Source organism: Neovison vison, chromosome 11 (assembly GCF_020171115.1).
Source record: "Neovison vison isolate M4711 chromosome 11, ASM_NN_V1, whole genome shotgun sequence".
In the NCBI taxonomy this organism is placed as follows: domain Eukaryota; kingdom Metazoa; phylum Chordata; class Mammalia; order Carnivora; family Mustelidae; genus Neogale; species Neogale vison.
The window spans coordinates 28,061,763-28,081,652 of NC_058101.1; the positions used below are offsets into that span (position 1 = coordinate 28,061,763).

At 40.2% G+C, this 19,890-nt stretch overlaps 1 protein-coding gene across 4 annotated transcripts in view; it reads left to right on the forward strand.

The window, feature by feature from the left end:
- The window catches only part of TEC (tec protein tyrosine kinase), a 138,677-nt gene extending 119,034 nt beyond the window's left edge, over nucleotides 1-19,643 (forward strand). For all 4 annotated transcript variants that reach the window (XM_044226138.1, XM_044226140.1, XM_044226137.1 and 1 more), the window contains 9 exons: nucleotides 2,379-2,458; nucleotides 3,622-3,755; nucleotides 9,055-9,129; nucleotides 9,905-10,076; nucleotides 10,199-10,415; nucleotides 14,737-14,801; nucleotides 17,474-17,592; nucleotides 17,676-17,833; nucleotides 19,024-19,643. In XM_044226138.1, coding sequence (XP_044082073.1) covers nucleotides 2,379-2,458; nucleotides 3,622-3,755; nucleotides 9,055-9,129; nucleotides 9,905-10,076; nucleotides 10,199-10,415; nucleotides 14,737-14,801; nucleotides 17,474-17,592; nucleotides 17,676-17,833; nucleotides 19,024-19,107 — 1,104 coding nt within the window. In that variant the 3' untranslated portion in view covers nucleotides 19,108-19,643. The remainder of the gene's footprint in view (nucleotides 1-2,378; nucleotides 2,459-3,621; nucleotides 3,756-9,054; nucleotides 9,130-9,904; nucleotides 10,077-10,198; nucleotides 10,416-14,736; nucleotides 14,802-17,473; nucleotides 17,593-17,675; nucleotides 17,834-19,023) is intronic.
- The last annotated feature ends 247 nt before the right edge of the window (nucleotides 19,644-19,890 follow it).

Below are 19,890 nucleotides of genomic sequence, written 5' to 3' on the forward strand. Positions count from 1 at the left end.
AAACCCCCTACCTATCTAGCTACCTACCTAGCTGTAGAAACAGCTAATGCATGGGTAACACTTTCTTTCCTTTCCTTTCTCACCAATTTATTATTTGCCACTTTGTTTTTAATCCTTAAATGTGTTTTTCCCGGGGCACCTGGGTGGCTCAGTGAGTTAAGCCTCTGCCTTTGGCTCAGGTCATAATCCCGGGGTCCTGGGATCGAGCCCCACATCGGGCTCTCCACTTAGCAGGGATCCTGCTTGCCCCCCTCTCTCTCTCTGCCTGCCTCTCTACCTACTTGTGATCTCTGTCTGTAAATTAAAAAAAAAAAAAAACCACCTTAAAAAAAAATGTGTTTTGGGATGCCTGGGTGACTCAGTTGGTTAAACCTCTGCCTTTGGCTCGAGTCATGATCCCGGCGTCCTGGGATCGAGTCCCACATCGGGCCCCTTGCTCAGCGGGAGCCTACTTCTCCATCTGCCTTTGCCTGCCGCTCTGTCTGCCTGTGCTCACTCTGACAAATAAATAAATAAAATCTTTTAAAAAAAATGTGTTTTTCCCTTTTGTTTGAAGTTACATATTAAAAATAATTTACATCAATATTACATGGTCTCTTTTATAAATGGAAGTTTTAATAGCTATTTAGTTGCCTTTAGAGATAAAAATGTCAAATAATAATAAATAATAAGTGTGCTTAAATTCTTACACTTGAGAAAAATAAATGAAATGATGAGATGTAGTACAGAAGCCGCTTCAATGGTCTGAGGAAGGAGACCTGAATTTAGTTGCAGTTTTTCTAGTCTCTAATCTGCAAGATTAGGGGGTTGGATTAGAGGATGGCCCATACAATTCTCTATGTTTATGATCTAGTTATCATACTTGGTAATAGTTCTTCATTTTTTAAAAAAAAATATTTTATTTATTTATTTGACAGACAGAGATCACGAGTAGGCAGAGAGGCAGGCAGAGGGGGGGGGGGCGAAGCAGGCTCCCTGCTGAGCAGAGAGCCTGAAGCGGGGCTCAATCCCAGAATCCTGGGATGGTGACCCGAGTCAAAGGCAGAGGCTTAACCCACTGAGCCACCCAGGTGCCCCAGTTCTCCATTTTTAAAACCCATGCTTTCTCATTTTACCTCCTGTTCATTACCACCAGTCAAGGTTATGTTGGACACTGATTTCTGTAGTTTATGTTGAGAGCAAAAGCATGTCACTGCTGACTCAAATGCTGTGTTATCACACCTGCTCCCCGACATGGTCCTTATAGGCCTCTCTGGTGACCCCACAATGAGAGGCAGCTGTAGGGGAGTCAGTATCTGGAAAGCCTAGGGTCCAAATTTTGGCTCTGCTCCTTACTAGCTGTGTGATCTAGGGCAAGTTTTCCATCCTTTATGTGCCCCTTTTCCCTACCTGTGAAGTAAAGCAGGGTTAAGGGAAGTACCTGTCTCATAGGACTGTTTTGAGGATTAAGTAAATCCACATATCAGAACATACTAAAAACAAAGTAAGCTCTCAATAAATATATGGTAGCTCTTACACTTTTTATAGATTTGTGAGCTATTAGGATCATTGCTTGTACCTAATTGTTTTTATCAGATTTATTTGTGGGACTTTGTTTAATTCATTGTTTTCATAATAAAATCTGTCTTGTTTTTCAACTACTCAATACACTGTCACCTTAAAGCAATTTCAGACCTGGAGACTGATGGTGGGGTTATTGGTGGAGAGATATTGGAGATTCCTAGCTTCTGTTTCTTGCTGTTTGGCTTAAAACCTGATGAGAACTTATTTTTTTAGTCATTCTGTGTTTCATCTTTTTGGTTTTCTCTGGCTGATTTACTTGTGCTTCTGTCTCTCCTTTCATGAACAATGATATTTCACATCAGTTTCCAGGGGGATTAAGGATTTTTTTTTAAATGTTCTTATAAAGAACACGGAGATATTTACAAGAAAAATGCTATGTGGATAGAAGATGATATTGAGTCAGGATTCAAAGCTTATAGCAAATATAAAAAACGTATGAAATGAAATCCAGTTATTAAGAAATACATTTTTCAGGAACTGTTTCCCCACATGTCCAGAACCGAAAGGAATTGCAAAATCTTGTCTATTGGTTCTGAAGGGCCCTGAGCAATATCTTGCTGAAATATCTCATGCTGGTGTGTGTGAAGGTTTGTGATAGTGGGGAATTGTGAGAGGCCTTTCTTCAACTCCTCTCAAAGCACAGTAATGTGATGGGGAAAGTTATGTAGGTGTACCCTGGTGGTAAGCTGCGCTTCTCCAAAGCAGGTTTTCTAGGCAAAAGATAATCATGAAATTGTAAGATTAGTTTCTTGAATTTTCACTATGGCATGATACTTGTTACGGGATTGAAAAATTTTTCCTAACTTTGATTTTAGGATAAAGAAGGTGGTTTTATGGTAAGGGATTCCAGTCAACCAGGCATGTACACGGTCTCCCTTTATACAAAGTTTGGAGGGTAAGTTCTCCATCAGTCATCTCTCCTTAAGAGTTTTTATATGAAGTTCCTATATAGTTTGCATGGATTCCTAATTTTCAAAAAATATGCTGCGTTTCAGCATTAAACAAGAAAATCTAAACTTGATTTCTAAAGTCTGTCCTAGTTTTTGTATTCATACTTCCTATACTTGGTAATTTTTCTTATGGTTTTCTATGTGTGTGTGTGTTTATGTTGCAAATGCCTATAGAAACTTTGGCAACATTCAAGAAATAATCCCTGTGCCCTGAGCTAAGCACTAAGGATATCACAGTGAACAAAGTAGGCACAGACCCTGCCCTCCGATAGCTTTGTGGGGGATTCAGACAAGCAAAGAGGCAGTTATGCTAGTACGTGAGTAGGTCCTGTGCTCAGAGAGAACGTGTGTTATGTGTGTAGGGGATGGTACACAGCCCAAAGATACCCCCAGTTCATCACAAATATAGTCTGGGACATCTAGCTAGACCTGATACATCATGAGGGCAGAAGTTGGAGGGAGAGGAAGGAGTGTTTCTGACTTAGCAAACTCCCCAGGCCCAGAATTGAGTGAGGATATGATAAGTTCTAGGAACTGACAAAAGCGTCTTATAGCCGGAAGGGGAGGGGTGGGGTGAGGGAGGAAGGAGAACCCTAAGAGATAAAAGTAGAGGTCAGCTCACGTCAATGTCAAGGAGCTTGACTTAAGGAGCAGAGGGAGTTCCCTTGAAAGGATCTTTAGCAAGAGATGACTTGAGGAGATCTGTGTTATAAAAAGATACCTAAAACAGAATTTGCACATTTTTTATAAGTCAGCTTTTTCACTTTTGGAAGCTCCAGACGTCTGCAGGTTTACATCAATAGCAGGGACAAAGAACCTTAGCCAGACAGGAACTATTTTAAGACTTTTCACTGTTGGCAGATGGAATTGGGTAATCTTCTCTTTCATAATCTCTTGCAACGGCCAAGTATGCCATCAGTGACCCCTTTAAAAACTTCCACCTGTTAATGTGAAAGGCAAAGCTGAGAAGAACATGGGGAAAAATAAAGGTTGTGCAGAGACTGGGAGTGGGTATATGTAGGGACCTGTTGTTGCTGGTGGAAAACATCTTAAGAATGAAGTTACGTGATTCTGACTTGGCACTAACACATTTGGATTTTTGTTTCAGCGAGGGCTCGTCAGGTTTCAGGCATTATCATATAAAGGAAACAACAACATCCCCCAAGAAGTATTATCTGGCAGAAAAACATGCGTTTGGTTCCATTCCTGAGATCATTGAATATCACAAGCACAACGCAGCAGGTAAGGGAGCCGTTCAGACATTTTTCAAATAAAGGGACGTTGTGATGGGTTCTTCCTTGGGCAGTTTCAGTTTATAGTTAATTGCAGAATGTGATTAGTTTAAAATTATTGCCTATTAAGGAATTGAAACATACAAAGGAAACTGGAAATCATGTTAAGTCTTGTAAAAAGCTGTCTTGATTGTAGGCCGTGAGATACTCTTGTATCTGGTAAATGTTCACATTTCTGGGATTTATACCCTTGGTACCGACAAAGACTCTTCGCTTGACCAAGCTTTAGTTGGGCTCTGGAACCATCTCCTAGACCCATTTATGCACTTTCTTGTAAAATCCAGTTTTAGCAAGAACTCTGCTAAGCAGCTTAAGCAGAATTCCCACCTTGACATCTGATATCTGCTCACATTCAATATCTGATCAGGTTCCTTATTTTCCACCAGGTGAGGTCTCGTCAGGTTGGCTTGTCTTCAGCAACTTCCTGTTAGATTGGTGTATCCCAGAAGCCCCCACTCCCCAGAATTTCTTTATTTTATTTTACTTTTTAAAATTTTTATTTATTTTTATTTTTTATTAAATTTTTAAATTTTCTTATTAACATATAATGTATTATTAGCCCTAAGGGCTCCCCAACATTTTCTTAGTCATTTTCCGTCCACTGACCCCAACACTACTCCATGGCTGTCCATCCCCATTGGTCCACGCTATATCTGGAGTTGAGCCCAATCTCTCAAACTCTATAATGCCATTGCAGTGGTCCCTGTACCAATCACAGTGGTTGTAAGTAAAATCTGCCTTACCATCTTTCGAGGTTTCATTGAATATTTCCTTTCTTTAACTGTATGAAACGAAAACCCTAGATGTGTCTATGTCAGAGTTGTCATGGAAGCTGGGAGACAAGCCCAGGGTTTAGGGCTGTACTATTGGCTTCCAAAGACTGATCATGTCCTGGGCAGGTTTCCCATCTTCCTGAATCTCTGCTATACTTACTATCAGAGTGGGAACAAACCAAACGCCAAAAAACGGAAACCACATTCATGCCCATGCTCTCAGATAATGATAGAAACTGTTATTAGGGTATAATTTAAATATCATGAAAATCACCCATTTAAAGTGTACAATTCAGTGGTCATTAGTATATTTAGAGTAGTGCCAAGTATTACCATAATCTAAGAACATTTTTTTTACTTATTTATTTATTTTTATTAATTTCTTTTCAGCGTAACAGTATTCATTGTTTATGCACCACACTCAGTGCTCCATGCAATCCGTGCCCTCCTTAATACCCACTACCTGGTTCCCCCAACCTCCCACCCCCCGCCCCTTCAAAACCCTCAGATTGTTTTTCAGAGTCCATAGTCTCTCATGGTTCACCTCCCCTTCCAATTTCCCTCAACTCCCTTCTCCTCTCTGTCTAAGAACATTTTTATCATCCCTAAAAGAAATCTTGAATGCATCATTGGTCACCCCCCGGCCCCCTTTCATCAATCCAGCCCCTGGCAACCAGTAATCTATTTGCTGTCTCTACAGATTTGCCTATTCTAGACATTCAATATAAATGGAATCATACAGTATGTGGTCTGTTGTGACCGGCTTGTGTGACTTAACATAATGTTTCTGACATTTGTCCATATTGTAGCCTGTATAAGTGCTCCATTCTTTTTCTTGACAAATAATCAACTGTGTGTGTGTGTGTGTGTGTGTGTTTTAATCCATTTCATCATCGTTCATCAGTTGGTGGACATCTGGCTTGTTTCCACATTTTGGCTGTTAAGAATAATGCCACTGTGAAAATTTGTCTATAAGTTTTTACATGAAAATATCTTCTTCACTTCTCTGGGTGACTTCCCTGGGAGTGAATTTTCTGGGTTCTATGTTAACTCTATGTTTAACATGTGAGGAGCCACTTTCATATCAATTTATACCCCGAAGATCTTTTTCTTATCTCTTATTCTGTTATATTTTAGTATTCACATTTCCTTCCTTTCTTCTTTTCTCTTTCTTTCTTTCTTTCTTTCTTTCTTTTCGTGTTTGTGTGTTCTTGAATAAATTTTATTCTTCACCATTATCTAAATTCACTCATTGAGCAGACACATCTTGGGTGCCTATTACATGGCAGGAACTGTGTCTGGCTCTAGGGAAACTATAGTGGACTAGAGAGTTTTTGATCCTGGCTCTCTCAGCTCTTACCGTCTGGTGGGGGAAACAGAGAAGTATGTAACCATTTAAAGTTACCGTGAGGTATGCTGTAACAGAAGAAACGAGTGCTGTGGGGGCTTACGGGAGAGATATCTGCCTTCCTTCGTATTTAGTGCTGTAAGCAACTTACATTAAAGTGTCTAACCTACTTCACCGATTTCCAAAGTGGTTAGTATTCCCAGTTGTTGGCATTTTATTCCATTTTTTCCCCAAATTTTTATTTAATTCTAGTTAGATAACATATGGCATAATAATTGGTTTCAGGAGTAGAATTAAGTGGTTCATCACTTCCATACAACACCCAGCATTCATCCTAAGTACCCTCCTTCATACCCATCACCCATGTAGCCCATCCCCCACCTCCCTCCATCAACCCTCAGTTTGTTCTCTATAGCGAAGAATCTCTCTCTCTTTTTTTTTTTTAAAGATTTTTATGTTTATCTGAGAGAGAGAGAGAGCGCATGGAGTGGGGGAGGAGCAGAGGGAGAGGAAGAAGCAGACTCCCCACTGGCAGGGGGCCTGATGTGGGGCTAGATCCCGGGACTCCAGGATTATGACCCTAGCTGAAGGGAGATACTCAACCAACTAAGCCCCTCAGGTGCCCCAAGAGTCTCTTATGGTTTGTTTCCCTCCCTCTTTTTTCCTCCCTCCCATATGTTCATCTGTTTTGTTTCTTAAATTCCACAGATGAGTGAAATCATATGGTAGTTGTCTTTCTCTGAGTTACTTTGCTTAGCACAATATTCTAGCTCCATCCACATTGTTGCAAATGGCAAGATTTCATTCTTTTTGATGACTGAGTAATATTTCATTGTTTATATACCACATCTTCTTTATCCATTCATCTGTTGAAGGGCATTTGGGATTTTTCCCTAGTTTGGCTACTGTTGATAATGCTGCTATAAACATTGGGGTTCACGAACCCCTCTGAATCAGTATTTTTGTATCCTTTGTGTAAATATCTACTAGTACACTGGCTAGATTATAAGGCAGAACCCTTTGAGGACCCACATACTGTTTTCCAGAGTGGCTGCAGCAGTTTGCATTCCCACAGTAACAGTGGAAGAGGGTGTTCCTTTCTCTGAATCCTCACCAACACCTGTTGTTTTCTGTGTTGTTAATTTTAGACTGGTGTTAAGTTCTGACTGGTGTGAGGTGGTATCTCATTATGGTTTTGATTTGTATTTCTCTGATGCTGAGTGATGTTGAGTATTTTTTCATGTGTCTGTTGGCCATCTGGATGACTTCTTTGGAAAAATGTCTATTTATGGCTTCTGCCATTTCTTAACATTAAACTAACTGGATTAACATTAAATTAACTGGATTAATTTGTTTTTTGGGTGTTGAGTTGGATACTAGCCTTTTATCTGATACAACATTTGCAAATATCTTCTCCCATTCTGTACCTTTTAGTTTTGTTGATTGTTTCCTTTGCTGTCCAGAAGATTTTTATCTTGGGCACCTGGATGGCTCAGTCGGTTAAGCATCTGTTTTTGGCTCAGGGCATGATCCCAGGGTCCTGGGATCTAGCCCTGCATTGGTCTCTTTGCTCATCGAAGAGCTTACTTCTCCCTCTTCCTCTGCCTGTGGCTACGCCTACTTGTGCTCTCTCTCTCTGTGTCAAATAAATAAATAAAAATCTTCAAAAAAAAAAAAAAGATTTTTATCTTGATGAGGTCCCAATAGTTCTTTTTTACTTCTCTTTGCCTTGCCTCTGGAGATGTGTCTAGTAAGAAGTTGCTATGGCTGAAGGTCAAAGAGGTTGTTTGCTCCCTGTGCTTCCTCTGGGATTTTGATGGTTTCCCATCTCATGTTTAGGTCTTTCATCCACTTTGAATTTATTTTTGTGTATAGTATAAAGAGTGGTCCAGTTTCATTCCTCTGTATGTTGTTGTCCTGTTTTCTCAACATCACTTGTTGAAGAAACTTTTTTCCATTGGACATTCCTTCCTGCTTTGTCGAAGATAAGTTGGCCATATAGTTGAGGGTCCACTTTTGGGTTTTCTATTCTGTTCCATTGATCTGTGTGTCTGTTTTTGTGCCAGTACCATGCTGTCTAGATGATTACAGCTTCGTAATAGAGCTTGAAGTCTGGCATCATGATGCCTCCAGCTTTGCTTTTCTTTTTCAGCATTGCTTTAGCTATTGGGTCCCACTGTTGATAGTTTGGAGCCCCATATTTATGCTAAGATTACTAGTATTGAGTTATTCAAGGTGAATCACTTTAGTTTTAATAGATTACCATAATTCCCTTTCATAGTTCAGATCATATTTGAAAAGAACATGAAATAATAATTGATAATAGCTGTTAGAAACTTTTCAACATTTTACTTATATTTTACCTTTTTAAAGATTGTATTTATTTATTTGACGGGGGGGCAGAGGGAGAGAGAGAGAGAAGCAGATTCCCTACTGAGCAGGGATCCCGGTGTGGTGCTCAATCCCAGGACAGCAGGATCATGACATTAGCCAAAGGCAGACACTCAACCAACTGAGCCATTAGGCACCCCACCTTTTAAAATTTTAAAAAATGTTTGAGACTACGCTTGCTGAGTGCTTGGTAAACACTGCGGTATAAAACGACAATGTTTGTTGAGTGAATAAAAACATATACATGTAAAAAAGTTTTTTATGTCCCATAAAAATATGAAATTGTCAGTTCAAAGAACAGGATCATCTTCTTCCTGCCTGCTTTCCTTTCTTTTTATATTTTGTTAGCATAGAGCAGAGTTTTGTGTGTACACACAGGATGAGTGCTAAGTGGACGAATGAATGCCCTTTATACGTGAGTGTCTAAGTTTAGCGCTTTTACATGCAGAATGATTAAGAATGAGTTCAATTTCGGGGATTCTGGGTGACTCAGTGGGTTTAGCCTCTGCCTTCGGCTCAGGTCATGATCCCAGGGTTCTCAGATCGAGCCCCGCATCGGGCTCTCTGCTCGGCGGGGAACCTGCTTCCCCCTCTCTCTCTCTGCCTGCCTCTCTGCCCACTTGTGATCTCTGTCTGTCAAATAAATTTTAAAAAAAAATCTTAAAAAAAGAAAAGAATGAGTTTAATTAAAAAAAAAAAAGAATAAGTTCAGTTCTAATGCTTTCTCTAACTTGCAGGACTTGTCACAAGACTGCGGTACCCAGTCAGTACGAAGGGGAAAAATGCTCCAACCACTGCAGGCTTCAGCTATGGTAACTCATTTTTGTAGTTGCCCTGACTAATTTCCCTTAGAAAAAAACATCCGTTACCGCAAGACCAATTGAGATGTTTAGAATTCCACACAGTAGAACCGTTTTTATCATTGGATAGTATGGGTTTTTAGATGATTATACTTGTAGCTATGGAAACCCTAGATTTTCTGCTTTCATCCTTATTTATAATTCGGCAGAAAACTTTCTCTTAGTGAAAAATAAACATTACCATGTTATTTCTACAATAAATCAAATCCTTTTCTGGTTCTCAGCAGCTGGATTGGTTACTTACAGTAAAGTAAGGATGGAGGTAATAAAGAAGACCTCCAACTTGACTGTCTTTGTTGCTTCTAGCCAAAGCCTTTTAAACAGAAGATTAAATTCTTTCCAACCTCATATAATTTAAGTGTGTGTGTGTGGGGGGGGGGACAACAACAAAACAGGGGGAAGAACAGTAAAGGAGAAAGTATTCGGATTTTGTTTTTTTCTGAGTATCTTTAAGCTCTATTATTAGTAGCCCATTATTTAGCATCTTCTTGCCTTCTCTTGTTCACTATGGTTATATTCTGATGGCTTAGTAGGGAGGGAGTACGTCCTCCCCAGGGGATGGAAAGTCACCGTTTGCAGTTTGGGTGTAGGTGGCAAGTCTGTTCTATGTTTAACCATATTATCCTGTGACTTTGACATTGACCCTAGTTGTTGCTTCTCTGTTTCCCACTGATTGATGCTGCATTCTCCTTATTAAATGTTACCGCTTCCCCCCTCTGTCTCACAGAAAAATGGGAGATCAATCCCTCAGAGCTGACCTTTATGAGGGAACTGGGGAGCGGACTGTTTGGAGTGGTGAGGCTGGGCAAGTGGAGGGCTCAGTACAAGGTGGCGATCAAAGCCATTAGGGAAGGTGCCATGTGCGAGGAAGACTTTATAGAAGAAGCTAAAGTGATGATGTAAGTTACACTGTTCTTTCTGGTTCCTCTTTTTGCATTAAAAAGTAGCCTCCCACCAGGCAATAGCGCCCCAGGCTCCTTTTCCTATGGTAACTATGTGTATGCATGACTTCTCCCCCCAGGAAGCTGACACACCCGAAGCTAGTACAGCTGTACGGTGTATGCACCCAGCAGAAACCGATTTACATTGTTACCGAGTTCATGGAGAGGGGCTGTCTTCTGAATTTCCTCCGACAGAGACAAGGTCATTTTAGTCGAGATGTGCTGCTGAGCATGTGTCAAGATGTGTGTGAAGGCATGGACTACCTGGAGAGAAACAGCTTCATCCACAGAGATCTGGTAATCCCGACCGCCCGCGTTCCCATTCACTGGCCGAATTCCTTTGTAACATTGGGGTAGCAAATGAACAATGATGAATTAATATCCGATTTCTGTTCTCAGCGGTGTTTCACCGTTATCTTTAAACTTGGTAAATTTCACTTGCCTCGTAATTGAACAGAAAACTCTGTTGATCACATCTGATACATGTAATGCATAATTACATAGGCAATTGCATTAATAATACGTGACTACCTAGGTCATTGTTTCTAAGCAACTTACTATATATTAACTATTTGATCTCCATAAGAATCTCATGTGAGAACTAGTCACAACAGTCTTTCTTTCTTTTTTTAATTTTTTTTAAGATTTTTTATTTATTTGACAGACAGACATCACAAGTAGGCAGAGAGGCAGGCAGAGAGAGAGAGAGAGGAGGAAGCAGGCTCCCTGCTGAGCAGAGAGCCTGACGTGGGGCTCCATCCCAGGACCCTGGGATCACGACCCGAGCCAAAGGCAGAGGCTTTAACCCACTGAGCCACCCAGGCGCCCCCACAACAGTCTTTCTGACCATTGTTGTCTGATAGATAAGAAAATTAGCTTTAGAGAAGGGAAATGACTGACTGGTCAGGTGATACATGGGGAAGTTAAGAGTTGACGCCTCCTTTCACTAAATCCTACACTCTTTTCCACCTCACATGATGTAAGCAGAAGTTAGAACAGAAATTCTTAGTTTATTTTCCCGATTTCTGAAGTCACTGGGAAACCATGGAGGCCCACATTAATGCCTGGAAATACGGAAAAGGGAATCTATTATTGGTTCTAAAATATTGTGATGGAGACACTTCTTAATTTTTCCCCTCTCCTACTCTGTCTCCCTGTCTCCCCCATTTTTTTCTTTTCTTTTTCTTCTCTGCTTGTTTTTCTCAAGTATGTCTATTTTCAGCACGAAGACAGAACTCTCAGTTTCTGAAGATGATTCTTTCACCAAAAAACTTCTGATTCTCTACCTGGGACATTTTTCCATGTTTTAATTTTAACTTTCTTGTCATAAAGCATGGATTCATGTCTTCTGGAATAGCAGCAAAGCATTAAAAAAAATCAAATAATCACTTTAAGCAGGCATTGCTTTTATAGGAATTTAACATATCAACTCATAGAGTCATTATAATAACCCTAAGAAGTAGGTATAGTTATTATTCTCACTTTACAGATGAGGAAACTGAGAAATATATATATATATATATATCCATATATATATATATATATATATATATATATATATCCTTATATATATATAAGGATAAAATTACTGACCAGAAGTCAAGTCTACTGTGGAGTCAGGATTTGAACCCAGGGAATTTGGCCCTAGAGTCCACACTATAGCTACTGTGTGCTGCGATCTTCAGACTTGGGCATAATAAAGAGCTGATTGACTTTCAGTTGTGTTTTAGGGTTGTTATCTAATCTCTCTTGAGTTCTTTTTCTACATCTATAAATTGTGGGTGGGTTATAATATTGGTTTACTCACAAGACTGTTCCCCAACCCCCCAGCTTTACTGAGCCATAATTGACAAAATTGCATGTATTGAAAGTAAAGAACATCATGACTTGAGATATGTATACAATATGAAATGACTATCAAAGTCAAGTTAATTATATCCATACCTCACATGCGGGGAGAATGCTTAAGGTGTGCTCCTTAGTAAACTGTAAGGAAGCAAAGAAGTATTATTAATTATAGTTATCATGCAATCCTTCAGATCTTCAGAACATACTGAGTTCTACATTTTTTTTTTTTTTTTAAAGATTCCATATACAGGGCACCTGGGTGGCTCAGTGAGTTAAAGCCTCTGTCTTCAGTGCAGGTCATGATCTCAGGGTCCTGGGATCGAGCCCTGCATCGGGCTCTCTACTCAGTGGGAAGCTTGCTTCCTCCTCTCTCTCTGCCTCCTTCTCTGCCTACTTGTGATCTCTGTCTGTCAAATAAATAAATAAAATCTTTAAAAAAAATTTGTCAAGATTCCATATACAAAGGATATCGTAGAGTATTTGTCTTTCCATCGGGCTTCTTTCGTTTAGCATAATGCCCTCCAGGTTCATCCGTGTTGTCACAAGGACAAGATTTTTTTTTTTATGGCTGAATAATATGGCACTATATAGATATACGACATCATCTTTATGTGCTTATCGTTGATGGACAGTTAATTATTTTGTAGCTTGGCTTATTGTTGGTAATGTTCTTATGAATATGGGAGTTCAGACATCTCTTTGAGGTACTGATTTCATTTCTTTTTCTTTTTTCTTTTATTTTTTTAAAATACTTTATTTATTTATTTGACAGACAGAGATCACAAGTAGGCAGAGAGGCAGGCAGTGAGAGAAGAGGAAGCAGACTCCCCGCTGAGCAGAGAGCCTGATTCGGGACCTGATCCCAGGAGCCCAAGATCATGACCTGAGCCAAAGGCAGTGGCTTAATCCACTGAGCCATTCAGGCGCCCCCATTTCTTTTTCTATATAGTTGGAAGTGGAATTGCTGAATCATATGGCAATTTTACTTTTAATTTTTTGAGTAAACTCTGGCCTGTTTTCCATAATGGCTGTAGCAATTTACATCCCACAAATGGTATACAAGGGTTCCCCTTTCTCCACTTTTTCCTTCTTGACAACTTTTGTGCTCTCTTGTGTTTTTGGTAATAGCCATCCTGACAGGTGTGAGGTGACATCTCATTGTGGTTTTGATTTGCATTTACCTAATGATAATGATGTTGAACACCTGTTCATGGACCTGTTGGCCATTTGTGGGTTGTTGTTGGTTTTTTTAATTGTATATTCAGGTTCTTTGCTTCTTTTAAAAATTGGATTATTTGCTTTTTTGGTATTGAGTTGTGAGAGTTCTTTATGTATTAGCTCTTTATCAGATGTGTGGTTTTACAAATCATTTTTCCTATTCTGTAGTTTCCCTTTTTATTTTGTTGATTGTTTCCTTTGCTGTGCAAAGGGTTTTATTCTAATGTAGACCAATTATCTATTTTTGGTTTTGTTGCTTGTGCTTTTGGTGTCATATCCAAAAATTCACCAGTGAAGCCATCTGGCGCCAGGCTTTTCCTTTGCAAGACTGTTTTAAAGATTGCATTACGTGACTGGGGCAAAGGACTCTGTATGGTACATGTGATATAGATAACATTCATTATTGTTATTATGCTCAGTGATGCTAAAGAACATCTCTGTCATTTTGAAAGTTGTGAACTAAGCATCTTCCTCTTTTTCTGAACTTTCAAAACTGATGAAAATCGAATGCCTACATGAGTGTGGCAGACTACATCTGTCTACACAGACCATATCTGGGTGAAAGCAATTCTGATAATTTTATGCTTATGATATTGACATTACCGTGGTAGGTTTGTGTCACCCCTGAAGGAAAGATTCTGACGCTCCTATCATTTGGGCAAAGAATGCTGTTGACCATGACGTGAAGTAATAATGAGGTATCCCTATAGGAAGATGGGGGCAAATCGGGGAACTTCAGAAGAGACTCTTAAAATGCATTCAGTAGGAATAATCTCATATAAGTGGAATTGCCACATGCAGAGAATAGGATGCTAGAAATGTCAGGAAAAAAATGCATCTTAGCCCATACGTTGTGGCATTAAAAATATCACCATGTTTTCCTCCTGAGAAATACTATGTCTTTTTCCCAAACTGTTTTCTTGAATTTTGTGCTCTTAAAGAATGGGCAAGAAAATATAATTTAAATAATTCAGAATTATATTTGAACAATTCCATATGACATATCACAATATACTGGAAACATTATGAAAGACAAGGTGAACTATGTTACACATGACTGTTTTGTTCTGCTTTGTCTTGTTTTTTGGCTGAGATTGGAATGACCAATTACTGAGCAAAGCTGTTGGGGGAAACATCGGTTACCTATCACTTTGATTATTGTGTGTTATTAAATTCACCTAATGAGAACCTGGATTAAGGACTTCGAGAGATATTGTCATTATCAATAAGAAAATCTGACAGTTTAATAAGAATAGAAATGGGAGGGGAAGAAAGTAGTTTGACCTTCTTAGTCTTCGTTTAGGTATGACAGTTGGCAAAGTTATATAATCGTGCCTTAATTGCACATACGACTTTTTGACCTCTCTTTCTACTCGTTTTTTCAAATATATGTTGGAGACATTTCCACAGGAATAAACTGAATTTATAAAAAGACATTCCCACCTTCTGTAAATGTTGACTGGGTTATATTAAATTTAATGTAAACAGAATTTATATTTTTCTACTTTATAAAACTTTGTAACTAATACACCATTGAAATGTTGTTTTCCAGGCTGCCAGAAATTGCCTAGTTAATGAGGCCGGAATTGTAAAAGTATCAGATTTTGGAATGGCCAGGTAAGGCTGAGTCTATGTAAATATTTTCTATAAATTTCAGGTTTAATTAATATGTACCTCTGAAGGTACAGAAAGCCTGATTTTTGGGGGGTTTTTTTTGCAGTTTGTGTCAACTTCTTTTTCTGAAGCTTATTGAAGAGCTGTTTTTAAACCACATCTTTTGTGATATTAGCAAAATATTTGTAATATCCATCATTTTCATAGGAAGGCTAATTGATTTTTCTACTTTTTAGTATGTTTTTGATGGAAGGCAGTAAAATAAATTAGATTATATTTGGAAAAGTTTCCTTGCTGAACCGATCTGTTTTACTGTTATTGTGAGCTTTTTCCCAGTGACAAATTGTTGGGAAATTATGACTGCTTTATGCTTTATTATGAGGTATCAGATGATAGTCACATCAGCTTGTACAATCAATAAGCATGGGGGCGGCGGGGGTGGGGGGCGCGCCTGGGTGGCTCAGTCATTAAGCATCTGCCTTCAGCTCAGGTCATGACCTCAGGGTCCTGGGATCAAGCCCCACATGGGGGGGGTCTCTGCTCAGCAGGGAGCCTGCTTCTCCCTCTCCCACTCCCACTCTTGTGTTTACTCTCTTGCTGTCTCTCTCTCTGTCAAATAAATAAATAAAATCTTAAAAATCTTAGAAAAAAAAAAGAATAAGCATGGGAGTAATCTTCAGTGATGAAGTAGAAAGGAAATCTTGTTAGCGCTTCTGAAATAAATAAATTCTTTAAAAAACAGAGTATACATCGTGATGTTAGTTATTGTCCACTAGGTGGGAGTATAGCCTGTTAAAGATTCTACTTTCATTTCTCCCTGGCCTGGGTTAGATTTCTGGAGTCTTTTGTTTTCACAGAAATGCGTTTAGGGGTAAAGTTCTTAGAATACCCAGTCTGTTGTGGTTTTATTCTCTTCATTTTTGTAATTTTAATGGAGTGTTAGACAAGACCTTTAAAAAGTATTGTTTGTCCTTTCCCTCCTCTGCGTCCATTCACTCATCCGTATGTCCATCCTTGTGCTGGGGTGCCTGGGTGGCTCAGTCGGTTAAGCTTCGGCCTTCGGCTCAGGTCATGATCTCAGGTCCTGGGATCGAGCCCTGAGTCAGGCTGTTTGCTCAGCAGGGAGCCTGCTTCCCCTTCTCTCTCTCTGCCTGCCTTTCCACCTACTTCTGATCTCTGTCTGTCAAATAAATAAATAAAATCTTAAAAAAAAAAAAAAAAAGGAGGTGCCTACTATGTACCAGGGTGTTAGGTTGAATGACAGCAGGAATAAGGCATATGAGCCCCTGCTGTACACAGCTCATATTCAGGAAGAGAGAGAGAAGGACCTGAGAGCATCACAAAGAGGAAAACAAAGTGATGTGACCGAGCGGCAGTCAGTGTACCAAAGCCTCAGGCCCACAACACTTTTTTTGTTCAGCTTGTGAGCCAACAATGGTTTTCCAATTTTTTTTTTTTTAAGATTTGATTTTTTTGAGAGAGAGAGAGACAGGGCAACAGAGATAGCAAGAGAAAGCTCAAGGAGGGAGGAGAGGGAGAAGCCGACTCCCCTCTGAGCAGGGAGCCCAAAGTGGAGCTTGATCCCATAACCCTAGAATCATGACCTGAGCCAAAGGGTGTCGCTTAACTGACAAAGCCACCCAGGTGCCCCTGGTTTTCCAATTTTTAAATGGTTGGCAAAAAGTAAAAGAATTTTAGGACACATGAAAAATATCTGAAATTTGGGGTGCCTGGGTGGGTCAGTCGTTAAGCATCTGCCTTTTGCTCAGGTCATGACCCTAGAGTCCCGCGAGTGGGCCCCACATCGGGCTCCCTGCTCAGCAGGGAGCCTGCTTCCCTCTCTCTCTCTCTGCCTGCCTCTCTGCCTACTTGTGATCTCTGTCTGTCAAATAAATAAATAAAATCTTAAAAAAAAAAGAAATTAGCTTTATGTGTTCATATACTACGTAAGCACATTCCTCTTGTAAATACGTACGGAGCACATTATAGAAAGGGCCGCAGTCTCCATCTCTACCTCCCGGATCCAGGGTCCTCCCCAGCGGTAGTCGGAGTTCTCAGGCTGTGTGTGTCCTTCCAGAAGGACATAAGTATGTGTGCATAGCAAAAATTACAGAGTATCGTTTTGAGTGTGTGTGTGTGCGCGCGCGCGTGAGGGAGGGATGTCATGGTATATAAATCCATACTCCTCCATTTACCTCTGTCATTGTGCAATTTGCTTTTTTCACTTGCTGTGGGTTTAACTTGTACCCCGTGTACTCATGGGGGCCGAGAGCACATGTGCCTCCAAACACTCTGCACCACTTCCTTTAGAGCAGCTCTGCTTTAGATGTTTGGGTTACATTTTGTTTAAAGAACAGAATTGCTTATAAAAAAAAAAAAAAAAAAAAAAAACAATCTTAGCCAACTCTTTTATTGTGTCCTGCCTCTATTGCCTCATAAAAAAGAAAAACACACAGAAAACGGAAGTGCAGCTACAAATGTTACCATGTATCCCTCTCAAGCTGAGAGGAAGATGGAAATCACCAGGCGTGGCCACGAGGCAAACATTTAGCTTCAACCGGATGCTCGTTGGACTTCAGTCAACTGTGTTTTTGATTCTAAGAGGCGGGGAAAGAAGGTAAAGAACATGTAGATCGTAACCCAGAGGTGTAAACCTGTGGCGTGTCTTCCTTTAGGTATGTTCTGGACGATCAATACACAAGTTCTTCTGGTGCAAAATTTCCAGTGAAGTGGTGTCCACCTGAGGTGTTTAACTACAGTCGCTTTAGTAGCAAATCAGATGTCTGGTCATTTGGTAAGAACACGGTCCATTTTCCCCCAGCTCTAATCTGAACCATAAGTGGATGCATCCTTTGGTGATCCTTTATCCTTTTCTAGGCGTTTTAATGTGGGAAATATTCACTGAAGGCAAAATGCCTTTCGAGAAAAACACCAACTATGAAGTGGTAACCATGGTTACGCGGGGCCACCGACTCTACAGGCCGAAGCTGGCATCCAAACATGTGTACGAGGTGATGCTGAGATGTTGGCAGGAGGTAAAAAAAAAAAAAAAAAAAAAAAAATGTTGTGCTTTCCTTCTGAATCTTGAAAACACTTAGGGATCTGGGCTTGGTGGATTAATCATGCGTGGTCTGTACAGCCTAGGGAGTTAGTGCATGTGTTACATGATTTCAAACTAGGTAGAACACCAGCCCTCTCAAGTCAGTTCCAAATAATGGGAAGAAAAAGGTGAAGAAGCGGAAAATGATAATAATTAGGATCATAAATTCAGGCTGCCATCCCACTCCCAAGCGGAAGTCCTGTCACGGTTGCCTGAGACCGGGATGTGGGGAATGAGTCCTGAGAAGCAGCTCTTCTCTCACTGGACTACTTGTCGTGTTGAATTATTACGCTTTCACCAGAGGGGGTTTCTTTCACCAAACCTCAGCTTCCCCCAGATCTCTTGACACACAGTCTTTGGAAGTTTTCCTTCCTGGTGTATTGAAATGGGCACCTTGTAGAAAAGATGAGACACCATAATAATTTTTGAAAGATAATAATATTAGCTCACGTGTATTGTGTGATAGGCACTGTACTAAGTGCTTTAGATATACTTCTCAAAACAACCTTTAGAGGTGCAGAGATTTTTACTATCACCACTTTGTGGATCAGGAAACCAGGGCTCCTGACGTTGGCACTTGCCCAAGGCCATGTTGCTACAGAGAAGCAGAGCCCATGCTCTTGGTCTCTTGCTGTAATGCCTCCAAAGGAACACTGATTGGGGTGGAAGAGGCCTGGGCAGGAAGTGTTGCTGGGGGTAGGAGAGGACAGCGTGAGAAAGGCAAGGCGGTGGTAATGAGTGTGGTGGGCGTACAGGAGGGTGGAGATTGGTCTGATGGAGCAGAGAGCCCACGTGAGGGTTTTGTGGGAACTGAGATAGAGTAGCAAGAGGATGGGAGAGGGCAGGTTATAGAGGGCACCGCAAATTAGCAAGACTTGATTTTGCAGGCAATAAAGAGCCCTGTTAGATTCTCGAATGGAGACACAAAAGGAATGTTATGGAAAGGTGTGTCCACCAACAGTACATGTAGGTAAGGGTAGACCCATTTGGAGACACCTAAGTGTTCAAGTCACAAAACATGGAGTGCCTTGCACTTGTGTGCTATGTTATGTGAGTTTGAATGTGAGAAATTATTTTGGGGTTGGCTTCTGGAACCCACAGTTTCTCTTTGATTTTCAATTGTAGAAACCAGAGGGAAGGCCTTCCTTTGAAGATTTGCTGCGTACAATAGATGAACTAGTCGAGTATGAAGAAACTTCTGGAAGATGAGTGGTGTTTTGACCCATGGCTTCCAGATTCCAAAGCATGAGGAAGAAATGGCACTTTGTGGCTAACTTCTAATTTATTTAGCACTTGGACATATAGACAGTTTTACTTACAAAGTGGAAAAACCTAAAGCATTTGCATCTAGAGCAGTCCTAGCTCTGGGACTGAATCTTTTAGGTTATGGAAATGTTGCCTGAGAGATGGTGATTAAAAACACTCACTTTTTTCCATCCGACAAATATTTGAGTGCCCACCACGTGCTAGATACGATGCCCAGACCCCAAGGTTTTCCCATTTTAGGGGTATATATGGGGCCATGTTGGCTGATGTCCGTGGAAGGTCAGGATATTTGGGAAGGGAAAGGGAATTAGAGCCTTTTTCCTGCAACCTTTCTCTTTCCTTTGGCTTCTACAGAAATCTGGGCCTGAGGCATTGTCTAGAATGTGGGTTCTGGATTAATCAGAAACCCTTCTTGGATAAGTACCCCTCTTCTGTTTTGAAAACATCTGTTTTTCCAGACTGCCATTAGTATTACATTAAAAAATATTTGTATGCTGTATATATTGTAAATATATATAATATATAAAGGTATATATTTATAAGAAATGTGTGTTGTCTTTTATTTAAAAATTTTAATTTGGTAACGTATGGACTTACCTTTTTAGGACTAGGGACTATGCCTTGCAGCTGTCAGTTTCTCTTCCCCTGGAGATCAAATATTCCTTACTGAAGAAAAGAAAGTCTGGACCTTACTACCATTAATGCCTCCTGCCACATAGGCAGGCA